This window comes from Adiantum capillus-veneris, chromosome 5, assembly GCF_014529385.1.
Source record: "Adiantum capillus-veneris isolate H3 chromosome 5, ASM1452938v2, whole genome shotgun sequence".
Lineage (NCBI taxonomy): Eukaryota > Viridiplantae > Streptophyta > Polypodiopsida > Polypodiales > Pteridaceae > Adiantum > Adiantum capillus-veneris.
Window position 1 is genome coordinate 39,940,961 of NC_140935.1, and position 21,170 is coordinate 39,962,130.

At 43.4% G+C, this 21,170-nt stretch overlaps 1 protein-coding gene across 2 annotated transcripts in view; it reads right to left on the reverse strand.

Annotated features, from left to right (window-relative positions):
• Positions 1-636: 636 nt before the first annotated feature.
• The window catches only part of LOC147457177 (uncharacterized), a 48,162-nt gene continuing 27,628 nt past the window's right edge, over positions 637-21,170 (reverse strand). The window contains exons 1-4 of one of the 2 annotated variants that reach the window (XM_086512146.1): positions 2,022-2,133; positions 1,675-1,862; positions 1,233-1,329; positions 637-1,119 (exon numbers count right to left, since the gene is read on the reverse strand). In XM_086512146.1, coding sequence (XP_086368272.1) covers positions 863-1,119; positions 1,233-1,329; positions 1,675-1,833 — 513 coding nt within the window. In that variant the 5' untranslated portion in view covers positions 1,834-1,862; positions 2,022-2,133 and the 3' untranslated portion in view covers positions 637-862. Of the gene's footprint in view, positions 1,120-1,232; positions 1,330-1,674; positions 1,863-2,021; positions 2,134-21,170 lie in introns of those variants that run through there. The other variant, XM_086512145.1, reaches the window with a different exon arrangement.

The following is a 21,170-nucleotide window of genomic DNA, read 5'->3' on the forward strand; positions in this document are numbered from 1 at the left end:
CCGAGCTAAATCCACTTCCGCTCCAACCTGACACTAGCCCAAACGAGGCCTCGTAACTTTCCTCACAAAGACACTCTGTTTGGGACCCCATTAAATCGAAACCAGAGAAGGCACTCGCATAGTTTTTTCGGGACCCGTCCTATTGGGAACTATATTACCAGCACCGTCCGAGTCTGATTGAAGTATAATTGGGTTTTTCGGATGTCCCCAATGATTAAAAAAACCACTGTCTGCGTACACTTAGTCATGGTGGTCATTGGTATGAATTTAGCTATATTCTAAAGTTTCTATGATGTTTCACTGCATTCTATGGTTTTAAGTGATGTATGTAGACTGACTGTAGTGTGCCATATAGAGTCCGAAGTATGGAATCCTTGGGAGGGTCTGTCCGTACTTATTCTGTACTTCCATACCTGTCCAAGTTCCACGTATAAAGAAACTATGGTCACTCGTTTCTCGTTTCCTTTGTACTGTTTCTAATCCATTCCATAACAAAGTGCAAGCTTGAAGTTGGGCCACCAAGGGAAGAGATTCAGATCTATCAAAAAGCACAAAAAGACAAATAATCCACACGTGGTTAAAAATTGTTTTCAATTACAGTGGGTGCAAGTCCTAAAATACTGGGCGGGCTATCCATCCCCAAGGCGGTGTCTAAGGTCTCTAATTGAGATTGAAATCAGTGACAAAAGCTTCACCTTGCGAGAGTAGGCCGGGCACCGTGCCCGGCCCCCCAGCTCGCTAAAGTAAAAAAAAAGTTAAAAATTGTTTTCAATTACAGTGTGCAAGACCAGGGCATAAGCAGGCAATTGTGCCAAATTTAATCATCATCATTGTCAATGAGCAGGCAATCAAGCCACTTTAGTTAATCATCATGGAAACCCAAGAAAGAGTTCAATGATTTCACGAGGGCTGCAGGATTAGATGGTTTGTAAGGTACTAGCGAATCCAAGTCCATCTTGGTTATTGTCTTCAACAGAGTGCCTGGAGAGGCATACAATAGGTACTTCTGTGCAGCTAGCTCCTCAGCAAGCTCTGCTTGATGATTATCCATCAAAGCTTCGTTAACAACCACAATAAGAGGCTTGCCCATTCGTAACGTCTCGAAAATGCTGCCTGAACCTGCGATAATATACAAGCAATTTCCAGGTCTCTGATCCGCAGATTCATGCTTGGCTAATCATAATCAAAAACCATAAATGCTGAACCTGCTACTGAGGGTTCGGAGCTTTTACCTGCATGACTTATCACCAGATCAGCTGAGCTCAAATGTTCCTTCAAGTCTGGTGAGAATGTGAAGAAGTCCACTTTCAACAATCCACCTACATCGTCCTGACAGCACCCAAGCTCAAACCCCATCCAGCCTATATCTTGATCTTATTCCATATCTTTTCTCATGTCCTAGTGCACATTACATAGATAATCTGGTCTGTACTTTGAATAAGTGCTACCATTTCTATAGAAAGGATGTCGGGATGATCCGGCACACAACCATACAAAACAGGCTGTATTCTCTCAAAACAGTTCAAGATATCAAGGTACAGGACGTTTTAAGAGAAACTTTTGGGAAACAGACTTCTGTTTTCTGGTTCGTTCAACAGCAAGACATTCTCTCTTGTATCACAACACATACATATTACAAAGACAGGACTCGGGACTAAGATTGTGTAAGCATACCTTGGAGGGAAGATAAGAGCCACGCCCTATTTGTAAAACAAGGGACGAGTATCCTTGACGGGCAAGAGCCGCTTTACACTCTTGTGTGTCAACAGCTGTGATTAGCGCATCAAAAAGGGTTGTGCCCACGGTGACAAAAACCTTTCCTCCATGCCCCATTAACAAATGCTCCCAAAATCAGAATCTGACTGAGCAGAAAAATTAAGGTCAGTGAAGTGTCAACTTACAGACTATAAGAGGCACTAGCACAAAGCACACAATTAAGACACACACCGGCTTCTAAAACAAAGAAGATATTCGAGCAATCATAATTAAAGTTAAAGCCCAAAAAACAAAACAACAGCTACTTGAAAATGACCGAGGCTGAAGAGATGGACAAAATATGCAAGAGAATCTTCCTTGATTGAGACTGCATACAAAACTCATGGACAAAACAGTAGAAAGACTTATTCCAAACCTCAAACGCATACAACAGAATAGACATAAGAGAAATGAACAATTTTTTTTTCAAATACAAGCTATAGATTAAATTGAGGTTCGACAATGTACAAACTTAAAAGGAGAAATACACGACCAAATTAAAAGACGACCTTGAAAGCAAAGAGAGAAAATTGCACAACTTTGCCATCTTACAGTAACATGACTCAAGAGACTGACTGAGTTATCAGATAGAGTTGAGCATACAATCACCTATGTCTTCTCCTTATACCCCACAGGACGAGAGAATAGGATTGTTGTTGAGATGGCTCAGGCTATGAGAGTTACCTCAGTCATTGTGGGCAGAGGCTGTTGCCACAGCTGTCGACATTCTCAACCATTCTCCTATAACTTCATTTCCTGAACAGACTTTATTTGAGGTTTTTTTTGGTAGAAAGTCCAATTTCTCCCATGTCCGTACCGTTGGGAGTGATGTCTATCACCAGGTTTCTAAGAAACTGAGAAGAAAATTGCATTCCTGAGTCCAATAAAATCATCATTGTCTGATATAACTCTCTTTATGACCCAGAATGGAATGACGAGCATGTACCTTCAGACGGAGATAAGAGCTCCTAAACCTTCTAAATTATACTGAGAATTACCTATTCTAGATGTTTCTTCTGATGAGTCCTCTCTAAACGAACCTTTTTCTCCAGTTCCAGATCCTAGAAGTTCGCAAGATGAATTGTAGATAATGGTTTGACAAAGATTGAGTAGGCAAAAAAACTTGACTTTATTAATTTGGAAGTGGCCGAAGCTGATGCAAGAGAGACTGACGGGCCCTTCAGTTCAACATCTAAAACTAGATCCCATCTGATGATTTGTTGGATAATGGTTTGACAAAGATTGAGTAGGCAAAAAAACTTGACTTTATTAATTTGGAAGTGGCCGAAGCTGATACAAGAGAGACTGACGCGCCCTTAAGTTCAACATATAAAACTAGATCTCTACCGTTGCTATTCTTCAATTGTAGCTTTCTAGCCCGAGTGCCCATTATCACACTCTTCTTGTGATGCCATGGAATCCCCAACAGAACATCACACCCATCAAGTGGATGATATGAAAGTCCTCTTGTCCAACATAATCTTGATAGTGCAAGCAAAGCTGGCCTGCCAAGGGTGATACTACAACCTCATGCCTTGGTGCCAATAGGATTGTGTCCATCTGTAGCCCCTCTCCTCAAGCCTCACTCACAGTCGAGCCGCCATCTTTGGTGAAATAAAGTTGGCCTCAGCTCCATTATCAAAAACTCTCTTGACCTTGTACTTTGCCCCACACCTTGCAAAGCTCAGTAGTCTCGTCCTCCTGGTCCTTAGGCGTTTCCATAAAATCCAAAACTAGTTCTTTTGTCTTCCCTTTCTTGGCCCATCAGTCTTTGACCACCTTAGAAGTCTGTGGTTTGTCTTCCTCAGTTTCCTCCTCCTCTAGACACTCTGCCGCAATATGGCCCGTCTCATGACAATTGTAAGCGTCAGCTCGCTTTCTCTTGATAATCTTCTTCATTCATTATTGGTGTCTTTCTCGTCTGACTTGGTTCCTGCTAGAAGTGTCAGATATGTCCATGATCCTGTGAGCATCGAGTAGCCATCCTAAGCATAGTCCAACTCTTGAGTGCTAAGAGATATGTGCTTCAAGCAATAACTTTGTAGCTCCCAAGGCAATCCACAACATTAGCGTTCCATCTGCTCAAGTAAAATCTTTTGGCATAGGTCATAAGTGTGTTGTCCTCTGTCATACTCGTGTCACAAATGGGTGACGTGGCATGCCCTTGGACAAAGTGGCAACAGACCCCGGCACACACACACACACACACCTGCAAAAAGCACCAACAGGCTGACGTGGCAGGATGTACGGACTGCCGTATAGATATCCGAAAACGCGGAGCTGCTGCCGTACGGACTGCCGTATGGATTTTTCTTGCTTTTGCGCTAAAAGAATCCTAGGCTGGCTTAATTAGCAGCTTTTGGGATTGGATGCTTTATTTTTTTTTAAAGCTTTTAAGCTTTTGATTTTGGGACTCTGCTTTTGGGCATCCCTTGTACCAATATGTAACATTTAATGGCCTAGTAACTTGTGGGTAGCGGAAAATAGAATGAACATAGTGAGCATTTCATTAGAATAGATTCCTAATGAGAATAACAAGAGTGCTTGCCTGGAGAGAGCAACAAAAAGCATAACAACTAGTTAAATAGCATGAACAATACTTCAAAAGAGAGAGAAATTAAGCTATTGACAATAGTTGAGGACCGGATTTACATGGAGCCGGTCCCCCCTCCAAAAGGCTTTGTATTATGGTTTCTCCCATCAAGAGAGACATTTTACAATACAATTCTTTGTGTTCCTTCAATACTAGCTAGTGCAATGGAGATGGAAACTTCATGCACTAAGCAGAACACTTATCAAACACAACATCAATTACATCACAGTCTCAGACCCAAGACCTCACACACCTTCGAAGATGGTGAGAGCTAGCGGGGTATGAGAGTAGATTGAGAGGAAGGAGTATTCTTACGAGAAAGATGTACATCTCCTCACATAATCACTTATATTAGCATAGCTTAGCTTAGTAATTAGCATGGTAGAGGAGATGAGCATGCATTGAAGCTTGGATCTTGGTTGGATTTGCATCACAAAGCCAAGAGTTGTTGGTGTAGGCCTCCCTTCTCACAAGCTTGGAGTAGGTGGTAAGCTTTTCATTAAAGCTTGAGAAGAAGAGAGAGAGTCTTCTTACTCCACACATGAGATTGTGTGAGTGTGTAAGTGATAATGCCTTGTAAAATTCAGCCCCCTCTCTCTCTTGGTCGACTCCTCTTCCTATTTGCTCATGCTCACACCCTATTGGCCCATGCCAGGCTTAGCCAATGAAATCTAAGCAGCATAAGTGATAGCCTTCTGACATGTATCCCCCTTTCCCCTTTTGTGAGAGCTTTACGTAATTAATAAATGCAACTAAACTCTCATTGGACACCTTTGCCTCCAGGCCAATAGGAATCAGGCAAGCCATTGGGCTGCTGAATGCTCATTGGACCCCTTGGTAGACTGTCCAATAAGCTTCTAGAGAGCTTAATTCTTATTGGTTCTTTTATTAAGTGTTTTTTAATTAATTAAACTAGATTTACTCCATCCTAATTCTCATTGGTCCACCTCCAAGGCCATCCAATAGGATTTGAGCACACCTTGTGGGCATCTAGGCTAGGGAGCTGACATGTGTCCCTCATTCCCTTTGTGTAAAGGGAGCTTGTGTGTGTGTGTGTGTGAGTTTCTCTCTCATTTCCTACTTCTAGGGCTCACCCCCTCCTATGTAGGGATGCATGAAGACTTTTTGAGCACACACAAAGTATCCAATTCCTAGGCTTTTAACCTTTGGACACAACCTTTGAATTTTGGAACCTTAGCATTTTGGAAGTCTTAATGGGCTGAACCCTACGGTCTTTTAAGCTCATTGTTGCACCTTGCTCTTTTGCAGATGGCCCTCCCCTTGGATCCCTACTGTGGCCGGTCTGCCAGCTTAACCAATATTCTAGCTTTTTCTCCCCTGGCACTTCCCCATATTAAATGATCAATTTAACATGAGAAAATCATTTTGGAGAATTAGATATTAGTTATTATGACAAATAAATAAGTGGGCAGGGCCTCACTTCTTAGCGCATCTGGACGTAGAATCTGAGAGTGAGCACCTACCCACTCTCTTAAGTTTGACACTTTTTTTGGATTTCGAGATGCTCCGAGGGCTTTGTCCTTCATACAACAATTTGACATAACTTTCTCTGGAGGGCATTACTCAGAGCACTCCAAGATTCGGAGGGCTACCTCTTTCTTCAAGGGAAATGCTCGAACATGGTGGTCCACCCTTCTACTGAACAAGGAAGCTCCGGTTAAATGGTTGAAATTCAAAAGGCTTTTTATTTCTACTTGGCTGACTCGGGAGTACGAACGAGATATACGAACTGCTTGGAATCATCTTCGGATGACCGAGGAGATTCTCTGGACGCGTATTGCGAGAGATTTTGGAACTTTTTCTACCATCTTGTCACATGACACATCCAACTCTATGTGTCCGTGGACAAGCTACAGCATGATCGGGGTTCAGTCAGTCTAGATTTAGAAGTGATCTAGCACTTTTGTGAGTCTATTCGTAGACCGTGCATGCCCAGTCACTGAGTGTAGATGCATATCCTCTGGTTGCACACAATATAATCATAAGCATTCCCATCAGAATCCTTCAGGGGAATTTTCCAATGCATTTAGTCTATTTTCCCTATTTTTGACATTTTTCACTTATTATTTTTAAGTGACTTTTGTGGAAAAGTAGGAAGAGCAATTTTGCTAAGTTAATATATAAGCAAACCAGAGTTAGCACTTTCTGGCAGAAGAGGCAGCAGGAGCACATTGCTCAACAGGCAACTTCTGAGCAAGCCCCCCCCCCCCCCCCGTAGGAGACTTAGCGTTTTCAGCCAAGGACAGCCAGCGTTTTTCTCCATTGCAGATCAGCCCCAGCGTTTTGCATTGCAGACCAACCCGGCGACAGAAGCACGGAATTCAGCCCTAGCGTTTTTTATTTGCAGACCAACCTCAGCGTTTTTGCAGATCTTCACAACAGAATCAGCCCTAGACTCTGCGTTTTCAGTTTTCAGCATTTAGACATCGTAGATCAAGTCCCGAACCTCGCAGATCCACCTTCCCGCAGCAGATCCTCGCCGAACGGTCAGATCCCGCGAAGTTTGCAGTTTCAGCCCGGAAAACGCAGATTTCAGCATCTGCGTTTTCAGCGCGTCGTCATCGCATCGTCGCCATTGACATCGTCACCAACATAGAGTCAGAATTCAGCAGATAAAGATTTGCAGATTTCAGCCCTTAGCGATTTTAGTTTTCAGCCCGTCTCGTCGTCGTTCTCATCGTCGTCGACATCGTCGGCAAGTCCAAGCATTGTAGAGATTGTGCAATCAATAGTAGACCACTCTCGCCATCGAGAGTGGGGCCTTCGGAGGAGGGTTTTACAACATCTCTGGTGTCGTATTCTCTTCTCTATCTCTCAGTCTCATGCACGTCCATTCACAGTGTCCATTCACTTTGTTTGTGTCCATTGCACTCTCTCACTAAAGGAACGGAGGCTCTCCCATCTGTAAGTAAAAAGGAACCCCTAAGCACAGTTCAGAGCACTCATCTTGAGCAAAGCGCAAACATCCATTCCGCTGCACCTAACACATCTTCTTCATTTAAGATCTCGTTTAAAGAACAGATTGAGCTGTTTTGCTACGGACTTCCTATAGAGATCCGAGATCGTTGCTTAGAACAAAAGTCAAATTCTATTCAAGAATTGATGGGTCATGTGAAACGGGGTTTTGCCATACATTTAGGCAATCTGACTTACCCCACTGATGAGATCTTGACTCAGAGAACCCAAGAGACTTCTAATAATGAAAGTAGAAAGAAAAAGAGCCCCCAAGAAATGAAAGACAAGGATTCACGATCCTGGCTCACTCTTCGAGAGAGGGCCAACTATATCAAAGAGGGGAAGTGTTTTGGATGCGGGGAACATAGGCACGTCCTAAAAAGGCACAGCAAGAACAGAATGAAGACAGGCCAGAGACTTCAAGAGCAGCTGAGGAACGTGGACGAAAGGGAAAGATGAAAGCAGGACTGGTCCCAGATTGCATGGGTACTGACCCAAGCACGATTGATGAAAGTACAGAAGTTTGCCGAGCTTGGGCCAAAGTGAAAAGATCAAGAAGCACTGATTTTCTTTGATGGAGGAGCCAAGGCCAACTTCATTTCATCTGAATTGACGGCGTGGCTCGAGATTACACCCGATCGGATGGGACCACAAGCAGAGGCAGTTCTAGCGGCACCCGACAGGGATGTAGCCATTACACCTATCATTGGCAAACTTTGGTTGCATTGTCAGGGGTATTTGGGGCACGAGGACTTCTACATAATGCCCTTGGAAGGTTGTGATGTCCTCCTGGGAGTCCCTTGGTACCATAAGAACAACGCCGTGGTCGATTATCAGGCGAAGAAAGCGACATTGACTAATGAAAAGGCCCGAAAAATTGTACTTGATGTGAAATTGAAGGGCGAGTCTGTCCCTATTGTATCGGCTTCGGCCGTTTCGAAATTAATGAAATCCAGTCTATTTGTTTACTCGATCTTTTTGAAAGAGTTGAATGATGAACATAGGACAAATATGTATGAACTTATAAAGAATGTCAAAGATTTTCTCCACACTCATGCCGATTGCTTTTCTGAGGGCCTGTTAGGCGAGTTGCCACCAGCTCGTTCTAAGGATCATACCATTGATATGATACCTGGAAGCACACCACCCAACCGGCCACCTTATCGTGTGAGCCAAGCCCATAATGAAGAAGTTATGAACCAAGTGAAAGACCTCTTGGAAAAGGGTCTTATCCAGCCGAGTACTTCACCTTACTGCTCTCCCGTGTTGTTAGTTTTGAAGAAAGACGGATCTTGGAGAATGTGCATTGATTATAGAGCTCTCAATAAAATCGCCATCAAGAACAGATTTCCGATTCCGAGGATCGATGATATTCTTGACCGACTACAGGGATCCTCTTGTTTCAGCAGGATCGATTTGAAGAGTAAATATCATCAGATCCGAATCCTGCCGGGAGATGTCTACAAGACAGCTTTCAGGACTTTAAAACGCACATTTGTAAGGCCCCCGTTATGAGGAGAAGTCATCGTGCGTGAAGAAAAATCACTCGCCGGAAACCAAAATTTTCATGGCCAATCTCGAGCAAATAATTTTCGCCGGAATACTATGGCCGGACGGCAACCGGAAAGTGGTCGGAAAACGACCGGTCGGTTGGCCGGTGGCCGGTAGTCAATGGCCGGTGGGCGAATTCAAAAGCGGACTTGTCTTCTCAAGGACGGCCACACATGGACGGATTGGAGGGTCCGATTTGGACTTATCTACACAAGGGCGGCTACACATGGCTGCCTCTCATGAGAGACGGCAACCCTTTTGGCCTATAAAAGGAAGCCTCTTCTACACACAAAAATGTATTGTGAAGCATTGTGGTGCATTGTGAAGTTGGTGTGAGGTGGTGAGAGTGAAGCAAGGCAGGAGCTCTATTAAGGGTATAATCCCTTTGTAATCTACTTCTTGTTTGAAGTACTAAAGCCATTGAGTGACTGCTTTCTCATTGACGTAGCCCACATTGGGTGAACCACGTATATCGTGTGTACTCTCTCTCTCTCTACTCTATAATCTCTTGTGTGTGTAAATTATCTCTCTCTATTAAGTAATCTACTCAATTATCTACTTAGCTACGTCCTATTTCCTAACAGAATGTCCATGAAGTTAGAAGCTTCTTGGGCTTATGTTCTTACTACACGCGGTTCATTAGAAAGTTTGCAGAGGTTGTTTCCCCTTTGCATATCTTGACGCAGAAAGGAGTCCCTTTCTTGTAGGGACCCACAGAGGTGACTGCCTTTCAGAGTTTGAAAGAGAAATTGACTACATGACCAGTTTTGACTTTGCCGGATTTGCAAAAGTCATTTGAAGTATATTGTGATGCTTGTGGTCGTAGTCTGGGTGCGGTCTTAATGCAAGAAGGCCATGTCATTGCCTATGAGAGCCGATTGTTTTCAAGGCCGGAATTGACAACACAGATATATGAGAAAGAGCTTTTGGCGGTTATCCATGCTCTTACTTAGTGGCGACATTACCTACTCGGAGCCGATTTTACGGTCTTCACTGATCATCAGACTTTATGCTACTTCTTGTCACAGAAGCAGCTATCGGAAAAGCAAATGCGGTGGGCTAACATCTTGTCACAGTTTCGGAACAGAAGAACTTGGTGGCAGATGCTTTGTCCTGAAAGCTGTTGGTCTTGGCTATTTCCACGATTCATCATAGAAGCTTCGAGGACATGGTCGATTAATACGCCACAGATCTAGATTTTTCAGATGTATTCGGTCGAATAAAGAATGGGGAGGTAGTAGCGGGATATTCCATTCGGGATGGCTACATGATGAAGAAAACGATGTTGTGCGTTACACAACCATTGAGAGAAAAGGTTCTAACCGAATGCCACTGTCCACCATTTTACGGGTCACCGTGGCATTGATACCACCTTGAAAGGTGTGGAGCGATACTTCTTTTTGCCGAGACTCAAGAAGGACGTGGATGATTTTGTATGCAGTTGATTGGTATGCCAGAAGGTCAAGCTTGACAGGCATAAAGCACAGGGATTGTTACAGCCTTTACCCATTTCCACCCGCCCCTAAAAAAGTATTGCTATGGATTTCATTTTGATCTCCCGAAGACACAGAGTAGGCACGATGGTATCTGGACTGTTATTGACAGATTTAGCGAGCAAGCTCATTTCATTCCAGTGAAGAAAACAGTCAAGCCGCATCATTTAGCGAGACTATTCATTGCCCAATAATTCACATTACATGGCATGCCTAAGACAATAGTCTCTGACAGAGATCCCCAATTCACAAGTTTGTTTTGGAAGGCTGTTTGGGAGAACATTGGCACACGGTTGCAGTTCTCGTCATCTTTCCACCTACAAACAGATGGGCAATCTGAGATTGCAAATTCAGTCGTACTCATTTATTGAAGTCTAATTTTTTGGATCAGAAGACTCAATGGGAAAAGTTTTTGCCTTTGGTGGAATTTGCCTACAATAACACAATTCACTCTTCGACAGCAGGAAAGGCGCCATTTGAGATTATTGAAGGTGCTCCGAAGGTTTCACCCTTCCTAAGCATGAAAGATAAGATTTTTGAAGCCGACCAGTACACGAGAGACTTGGACACTGCTTTTGCCAAGGTCCGAGAGGCTTTAGAGAAGTCTCATGAAACACACAAGAAGGCAGCAGATCGACACCGTCACGATTTGAAATTAAAGGGCTCTTACGTTTTGAGAAGGCATGCCTAAGAAAGAAAAAGGGAAAGGAGCGACTTTTTTCAAAGCTTAGCATGAGATACTATAGACCTTTCCAGATAAAAGAAAAGATAAATCATGTCTCCTTTAGGCTGAAGCTGCCCGATACTTGGAGAATTCACAATGCTTTTTATGTGAGTCTCTTGAAGCCTTTTAAAGGCGATGTGTCCGATGATGGGAAGTCAGATGAGCAACCCGAAGTGGAGGAAAGCGAGGAGATACTCGTCCCAAAACAGATATTGGCACATAAGATAGAAAGATTAAAGGTAAAGTGATTAGGCGGTTCTTGGTTAAATTCAAGAACTATCCTGCATTGGATGCGAAGTGGATGGAGAAGGAGGACCTAGCAGATACTCCTCAGATTGTGGAAGTTTACCTTGAAGCATTCGGTTTAGCATAGTCTACTCCGATAGAACCCCGATTTCAGCATGGGAGAATCTAGTGCAACGGGTTTGCACAAGAAGGGAGTCACTCCGCTCCTTTGTCGACCAATTGCCCCGATTTTTCATATAGAGTCACTGATGTCCCTTTGGGTTTCAGTGATACTCTTGAGCTGATAGTATTCTGCTGTATGACTTTGTGAACTGGAATTCCCGATAATGAAAATGATACTAATTGATTTGTACTTGACTTGTTTGAGTGCAGGAACTGATAGACGAAATGACTGCAACATTTTGGTCTCATAAATCTCTATAGACATGATTGCAATATGGATTACTTAATCGGGCATCTGTGATGTCCCGACTGGATCTAGATGCAATTGCTAAATACTTTGCCGATTAATCATGGTCTGAGATTTGGAATAAATTTTCAATGTGATTTGTCATGTGATGTGACTGTTGATTGGTACATGTGCTAGATGTGTTGTTCCTAGTGCGTCGGTACTAACAGTCAGTGTCTACTAAGACAGTTTATGGCCTCTGTCTGTTTTGCATGCGTAATACAGGGCAGTGACAATGCTTTCAAGAGGGAGGTATGTCACAAATGGGTGACATGGCATGCCCCTGGATAGAGTGGCAGCAGACCCTGGCACACACCCGCAAAAAGCGCCGGCAGGCTGACGTTAGGATGTACGGACTGCCGTACAGATTTTTGAAAAACGTGGCGCAAAACGCGGAGCTGCTGACGTGGCACTGTCGTATGGATCTTTCTTGCTTTTGCGCTGGTAGGATCCTACGTTGGCTAAATTAGCAGCTTTTGGGATTGGATGCTTTTGATTTTGGGGCTCTGCTTTTGGGCATCCCTTGTACCAATAAATAAGTGGGCAGGGCCTCACTTCTCACAGCATCTCGACGCAGAGTCTTGAGAGTGAGCACCTACCCACTCTCTTGTACTTTGAACATAGATTAATACAAAAAGAAATACCAAAAGGGGCGTGTTAGGTGCAACGGAATAAATGTTTGAACTTTGCTCAAGATGAGTGCTCCGAACTGTGCTCAAGGTTCCTTTTGTTCTTATGGAAGGGAGAGCCTTCCGTTCTTAATGAGAGAGTGCTATGAACACAACAAAGTGAATGGACAATGTGCGTGCAAGTGTATGCGACTGAGAGATAGAGAGAGAAGAGAATACGACACAAGAGATGTTGTAAAACCCTCCTCCGAAGGCCCCACTCTCGTCAGCGAGAGTAGTGTACTTATGATTGCACAAACGAGTACAAACTGAATGCATGTGGCTGATGCAAGTCTAGGCTATGTCGGTGTCGACGACGGTGATGGCGAGACCGATCTAAGGGCTGAAATCTCCTACTCCTTATCTACTGTCCAAAAACGCTAATGGGCTGAAATCTACCGTCCTTCTACTGCTGTCCAAAAACGCTAATGGCTGAATTCTGCTGCGGCTGAAAACACTATGGAAAACGCTGATTTTCTGCTGGTCTTTATGGCTGAAAACTGCACTTCTTGTAGGGCTGAAAACTGAGGCTTAGGGATGAAATTGTCGGTGCTTATCTGCTGTTGTGGGTTACTGAAAACGCTAGGACTGAATGGCGATTTGGCTCCAAAAACGCTAGGGCTGCAATTCTGGAAACGCCAATGCTAGGGGTGTGTGGGCGATGATCATCCTGATGAACAACGCCAATGCTGGTGTTCTGTGGTCCTATAGAAAAACGCCAAGGCTGAGGATCTGCTTGAGGGAAAATCACCCCCAAGGGGTTCTTGCTTGAGAAGTTGTTTGTTGAGCGGTGGAGCTCCTGCTATCTCTTCTGCCAATTAGTGCTAGTGTAGATTTGCTTATATACAAACTTACTCAATTTGCCCTACCTACTTTTCAACAAAAGTCACTTAAAAATAATAAGTGAAAAATGTCAAAAATAGGAAAAATAGGCTAAATGCACTGGAAAATTCCCTTGAAGGATTCTGATGGATTCTGATGGGAATGCTTATGATCATGTTGTGTGCAACCAGAGGATATGCATCTACACTAAGTATCTGGGCATGCACGGTCTACGAATAGACTCACAAAAGTGCCAGATTACTTCTAATCTAGACTGACTGGATTGACGGAACCCTGATCATGCTGTAGCTTGTCCACAGACACATAGGGTTGGATGTGTCACGTGACATCCCCTCCTTTTCAAAGTGAGGTACTGGTACCGAACTATATGGCGTCGAGGGAGATCGCCAATAGCATCCGGAATCCTGGAAGGGACTCTTCGCCGGCCCACTCTGATGTGTGGGTTGTGCGGTACTTGAACTTCATAAAGGTCTGCAATGCCTTCTTCTTTGGGCCGCGCCGAAAGCGACACGGTCATCTTCAATGGTTCAACTTCGTCGAGAGTCAGGTTTCTTTCTTCTTCAAGAATCTCCATCGCTGAAAATTCCTAAAACCACTTCCAACACAAAAACATGAACATACCTATTTCATGTAAAGTGAGTGAAAAAAATCTTGTCTTCCTAAAAGACTGTGCATGCAATGTAGATGAACCAATAGACGGAGTGCCAAACCGTTCACCACACACACGCAAACAATGAGATCGAATCTTTCTCTTATAATCTAGAGCAATCAACTGTGGCAATTCACAACAGAAATGCCCATGCTTGGTGCTCATGCTTTCATGTACTCTTTCTACAAATGTGTCATGCCAAGGAAGAGACATGGAATGTGACGTCCTTGGATTGCATACTTTTCAGCTTTTCATGAACAATTTGCATACATTCGTGCTCATTCATGAGTGAAACGTGCTCAACGTAAAAATATGTCATGCCTAGGAAAAGGGATCACATAAAGACGCTGACTAAAAATATAGGAAACGATCACGAATGAAACATTCGAACAATGCGTGCGTACTAGGCATGCGAACACATAATACTTCCTGTACGGGTTCTTTGGACCTAGGCTCTCGAGAGCCAAGATCGGTTCTTCCTGAGGGGGTTCTTTGGACCTAGGCTCGAGAGCCAAGATCGATCCTTCGTGATTGATCGAATCTACAACGAGGTTAGCTTCGCTAGAAAAAGCATCAACTAACTCATCATCCTTGTGAACAATCACATCATCTTCATGTAAATCATCATGCTTGTGAGAAATCATATCTTGATCATGCAAATTATCATGCTTGTCATTGTCATCCAAATCATCTGCAAATCATTGGCATTCAAATCATCATGCTTATCATTGTCATTCAAATCCTGTGTGTCATGCTTGGGAGAAGAAGAGACTGAGAGAGTCTCCTTTCCCCAAATCTCTTGCATCTGTGATGACTGAACTTGAGAAAAGATTCGCCAGAACTCTTTCCTGTGTCGGTCGCTCTGTTCTTGTCTAGCTTTGGCTGCCTTTCTTTCTGCGTCTCTTTCTGCTTCTCTTTCTGCTTTTCTTTCTGCGTGTCTGCGTTCCATTTCTGCCATTTTTTCTACATTTCGTGCTTCGCGTTCTAACTTCCTTTTCATAAACATATGGTCCAAGGCCTCCATAGGAGTTAGTGCAATCCTTGACGTAGATGGGGAAGGGGGAGGGTCGGAAAAACCTTCTGGTGGGGAAAATTCTTCTTCGCCTCTCTTATGCTCATCACCTCCAAGCGAAGTATCCATTCCACTTCGAGTGATGACCATCCACTAGAGTCGTGGGTTCTTGTGGGTTCTTGTGGTCTTGGGTTCTTAAGTTCATGAGGAACTTGGGTTCTTGGGTTCTTAATTTCACGAGGAACTTGGGTTCTTGAGGTTCTTGAGGGTCTTCTTTTGCTTGCAGTTTGTGTTTGAGAAGGATCTTCTCTTCACCCGAGTTCTGCTCTTTTTGGCGGGCGCACCCCTTGGCGGCCTTGCGCTCACACCAAGGTTGCTTTTTCCCACCTCACGTCGATTGGCCGGCCGCTAAGTGCACGGTCCGCTCTCAATGAGTGAAAAGAGGCACAAGGGGAGGCTGGACAAGCCCTTCTTTCTTGGGATTCCTGTCACTCTTCAAAAACACGATTAGGAATCGACACGCCCAAGCGAACTTGGGTTCGTGCGACCGCAACAACCAAAAAACAATTCTTGTGATTCTTGTGGTTCTTTCCTTGAGTGATACAAAGCACTGCCAATGTTAGGTGCAGTGGAATGAATGTTTGAACTTTGCTCAAGATGAGTGCTCCAAACTGTGCTCAAGGTTCCTTTTGTTCTTATGGAAGGGAGAGCCTTCCGTTATTAATGAGAGAGTGCTATGATCACAACAAAGTGAATGGACACTGTGCGTACAAGTGAATGAGACTGAGAGATAGAGAGAGAAGAGAATACGACACCAGAGATGTTGTAAAACCCTCCTCCGAAGGCCCCACTCTCGTCGGCGAGAGTGGTCTACTTGTGATTGTACAAACTGGTACAAACTAAATGCATGTGACTGATGCAAGTCTAGGCTATGTCGGTGTCGACGACGGTGACGGCGAGACCGATCTAAGGGCTGAAATTTGCTACTCCTTATCTGCTGTCCAAAAATGCTAATGGGCTGAAATCTGCCGTCCTTCTACTGCTGTCCAAAAATGCTAATGGCTGAATTCTGTTGCGGCTGAAAACGCTATGGAAAACACTGATTTTCTGCTGGTCTTTATGGCTGAAAACTGATGGCTTAGGGCTGAAATTGTCGGTGCTTATCTATTGCTGTGGGGTGCTGAAAACGTTAAGACTAAATGGCGATCTGGCTCCAAAAACGCTAGGGCTGCAATTCTGGAAACGCCAATGCTTGGGGTGTGTGGGCGATGATCATCCTGATGAAAAACGCCAATGCTAGTGTTCTGTGGCGATGATTCCTGTTGATAGAAAAACGCCAAGGCTGAGGATGTGCTTGAGGGAAAATCGCCCCCAAGGGGTTCTTGCTTGAGAAGTTGCCTGTTGAGCGGTGGAGCTCCTGCTGCCTCTTCTGCCAAGTAGTGCTAGTTTAGGTTTGCTTATATACAAACTTACTCAATTTGCCCTACCTACTTTCCAACAAAAGACACTTAAAAATAATAAGTGAAAAATGTCAAAAATAGGGAAAATAGGCTAAATCCACTGAAAAATTTCCTTGAAGGATTCTGATGGATTCTGATGGGAATGCTTATGATCATGCTGTGTGCAACCAGAGGATATGCATCTACACTAGTGTCTGGGCATGCACGGTCTACAAATAGACTCACAAAAGTACCAGATCACTTCTAATTTAGATTGACTGGACTGACTGAACCCTGATCATGCTGTAGCTTGTCCACGGACACATAGGGTTGGATGTATCACGTGACAGGGCGCCAGTCTTTGGGGCCAATATCTCTAGGCACGGAACTATGCCGGCGGGTCGTGTCGACTCAAGTGTGAATTGTGGACTGTTTTGAAGTGAATCTCTGCTATGTTGCGGTAGAATCTTGACTTGGGGTGTCCAAGTGTTACACTCGAGTGGTTCCAAGCTATCACGATCTTTGGTGCATACTTTGGTGTGATCCACAGAGCGACAAACTATCTCTTGAACCCCTATCCCGAGTATGGGGTGCCTGTCATTGAGAAGTAAAGCAAATCACCAACTGTAAGCATTCCCCTTCAAGAAGGAAGCCGCTTTCCGAACTTTTGAAGCCTCTATGAAGTTGCTTCCAAAAAACGCCGTGTCAAACTACTATACAAAAGTCAAATGCCTTGATCGCATCTCGAGGCCTTGAAAAAGTAACAAACGTCAAGTTCTAGCCTCCATCTTTAAAGTCCTTTGGTGCCTCAATAGGTGTCAAATGGTCGTGTATCATTAGCCTAATGATGTGGTTGTGCTTTGACCCGAATCATGTGTCAAAATCTCTAGGTATCTCATCCTTGTCCTCATTGACCATCTTCTTGATTGGGCATCCATCACAATCACCGTACATGCCTGGCATAGCCCTAGGCACTGCTCTTCGAGGCCATGGCATCTCTTCTTCCAAAATCTCGTAGTTGTCAAGCCATGAGCGCCCGTGCTTGAGAGCTCCTCTAGAAATCCTGGAAATGGTGCTTGCTCAGTAAATGCCCCAATCTCACTAACTGTTGCTGAACTTGCTTCTATACTTCCCTTTGGATCAGGCTAGTCCTCTCTCGTCCAAGTCTAGCCAGAAGTAGGCTGGTCTAGTCCTCTCTCGTCCAAGTCTAGTCAGAAGTAGGCTGGTTCTAGTCCTCTCTCGTCCAGGCCTAGCCAAGAGGTCTAGAGTTACCTCGAACCACTACATCAATCACAAGATTCTTGCCTTATGTGTGAGCTTAAGTTTGTATGCATCTTTGTCATAAATAGGAATTGCCTTGACTTCGCGTATCCAAGGCATGCCTAGCATCACATCGCAGCCTTGAGTAGGACCTATTAGAAAGTCCACATGATCCAAATATCCCCCATGTGAATTCTTAATGGATCCTTCATAGGTGCAACTTGTGCTTGTTGTCCAAAGAGAGTGTCAGCAATTGTTAGCATACCTTTGTCAGACCAATAGATCTCCTTTGTCAGACCAATAGATCTGGCTGCTTCCTCGGAGATGAAATTATGAGTGGATCCAAAGTCAATCATAATTACAACAGGTAGATCTCTCCGCTTTCCAAAAGCTTTCCATGGTTGCCTTGCTTTAGCATCACTATTGCATTCCTTTGAAACACCTTCCTTCCTTGAGTCGTCTCTCCATTTCTTCCTTTGACAATTTGTTGTAGGTTGGTCTTTCTTGCTTGGGTTGATCTTTAGAACTTGATGGTTTATGAGATTCTAAAGACTTCTTTCCTTGATTCTCCTCAGTCTTCGCTCTCTTTGATGGCCCTTCATTTGGTGAAGAACTTTTTCTCTTCAACATCCACTTCATATCACGAGCTTGTGCGTTTAATGCTGATTCCATGCAATCTTTTGAGGTGTCATTTTTAGAGGCATGCATAAGAACCGCCTTCAAACTTGCGGATGACTTCATCGTCACTTACATTAAGATTTGGGCGTATGTATCCCAAAAGCGATCAATATACCCTTGCACATTATCCTCTTTTTGATCCAGTTTATCCGAGTCCGTGCATACGTCCTTCTTGAAGTTTGTAGGCAGAAATTGAGATGTAAACATCTCTTTAAATTTCTCCCAAGTTTTAGGACTTGTGTTCCTGGTTACATGGGTTAGATATCAATTACTAGCAACTTCTTTAAGATGCAGAGATACCTGATAAAGCATAGATTCTTCAGAGAAGTTACCATTCTTGAAGGTTATATCAAATTCTCTGATGAAGGCAAACGCCTTTGCAATGTCCATCAAAGTAAGGAAGTTTTATACTCCTGTCTCCCAGCTTGCAGGTTTCTTTCTTATTCTTCTCATTTTCTGATTAGAATATCTCCTTTGTATGTAGCTCCGTTGATGAATGATGAGAAGAGGTTATTACAAAGGGCTCCAAGGAAATAGCATTTCCAGAGGAGTCCGGACCGATGATGCCCTTACTTAATAGATATTCTTTGGCAAACACAATTGGGTCACCTAAATCAGAACTTTTATTCAAATCTTCATTGTGAGATACCTTTGAATTTGTGATTGCCTTCCTAAAGACCACCAATTGAACATCAGGATCTAACAACAAATTCTCCATCTCTTTCATACGTTGAAGAAGCTTCTTTTCAAGCTTTGTCGATCTATCTTCTCTATGGCTATGAGCATGAGATGAGGATGAGGTCTTTTCTCTATGTCGGCTCGCTGATTTCTTATGGCTGCTACTCTTGAAGGAAGATTCTCTTTTTGAGGAAGAGAAATTCTTCGAACGACTGTAATGGGCCATTGACCTCGATCTCTCTCTATGGCTTGACATCTTCTCGGAAGCAAAAGTCTTGAAATCCAAGACCGCCTTCAATTACCCAAATGGTAACGGAAGGTAACTCCGCTATGATACCAATGAAACTCGGCACCTTGTTACACCACAAGCTTATTACTGCCAATTAACACTTTGCACATAGGATAAAAACGAGAGACATATATGTGTGGAGATATAGATAGTTTGAAAAGACTGAGAGAGACAGATTAGCTAATGAGAGAGTGACACACCACTGACGCGAAATGGCTAGATCTCTTCATAGAAATTATTTACTCCTCTAGAAATTTACAAGTGTATAGGCTGAAAATTCAGCATGAAATCATCTTGCATTTTGCTTCATGCAATCACTTTGGTAGCACCTCCTTCGATGTCTTCCTTCCACTTCATAAGCTTGCATGAGAAATGAAATGAAATGTTATATTAACGTCTTCAAAAGGCCAAAATGACCTATGAGACCAATCAGTTACAAAATAGTGAATCTAATACCATGTCTGGGTACAAAAGAACTAGAAGTGGAACAAAATACTACTACTGAGAGAGAGAGAGAGAGAGAGAGAGAGAGAGAGAGAGAGAGAGAGAGAGAGAGAGAGAGAGAGCATGTTGGCCTCATGGAAAGGAGTAGCAGCATGTAGAGGGCAATGGCGTAGAGGCTTCTTGAAGTGACGTTGGGCTGAAAATTCAGCAAATGGAAATTGTGTTCAAGTGAAGGGAAAGGCTAGTATTTATAAGAGAGGTGGTCTCCTTTGAAATTTGAGTCTTTCTTTGAAATTTGAGACCTCCTTTGAAATTTCACGCCTTCTTAGAGATTTGAGGACTTCTTTGAAAATTTGACCTTCTTTAAAATTTCACACCCTCCTTTAAATACCTTTGAAATTTGATGCCTCCTTTGAAATTTGAGGCCAATTTCTAGAATTTTCTAGCATCTTCTAGAACCTTCCGTTTTTGAAAAATTGTTAAACTATCATGAAATGTCAATATGAAGCTCTTTTCGAGTAGAGTATATATACATGCATTTTCAAAACAACATTCAATGCAAGTCATCATGCATGTTTTACTGTGTGTGTGCCTTAGGTAAATTCTATCCGTTCCATACACTTGTATCCATCTATATCTTTCTTCCCACGAAGGTAAGAGGATATAGTCCTTCATGCTTTCAAGCATGTCAATGGACATTCATACTTCCCCACTTAGGGATAGAAGTATGTCTAATCAATCATGGTTCCGTAAGTACAAGAACACATGTCCAGTTATGTAATCTTTCAATCGAAAAGACAACACATGTAATCTTTCATAAATTCCTTTGATTCGTATTCAAAGGCTCATGACATTAGGCATTCATTATGCGGCTAGAGGTACGAACTCCAAGGTCATTCTCCGAGGATGGAGTGATTCACATTGGGGTGGAGATCCAGATGGACGACAGTCGACTACAAGCTATACCTTTTCTTTTGGCTCGATAGCAATTTCATGGAGCAATAAGAAACGTCCTACAATTGCCTTATCATCCACAAAGGTGGAGTATAGGACTGTTTGCAGTGCTACATGTGAATCAATGTGGTTACGGAAGCTACTTTCAGAGATTGGATTTCCCCAGCAAACGACCACGATGTACTATGACAACCAGAGTTGTGTAGCTATTGGGAGGAGCCCGATGTTGCATATAGAGATACAATCATGGTTATCGGGGAAGGCCCATCTGGGGGGGGGGGGGATGATGTTGCAAGCCTTAGGCAATCTGTGGAACATTTTGGAACGGCTAGCCATTCCAAACAAGCAGTTGATACAGGAACGGACGGCCTGGAACGGCCAAATTGTCAGATTTTGTCTTTTTAATCTTGTGAGCCAGATTTTCAGATTTTGGTTTTCTATCTTGTGAGCCTTCCCCTTATAAAATGCCC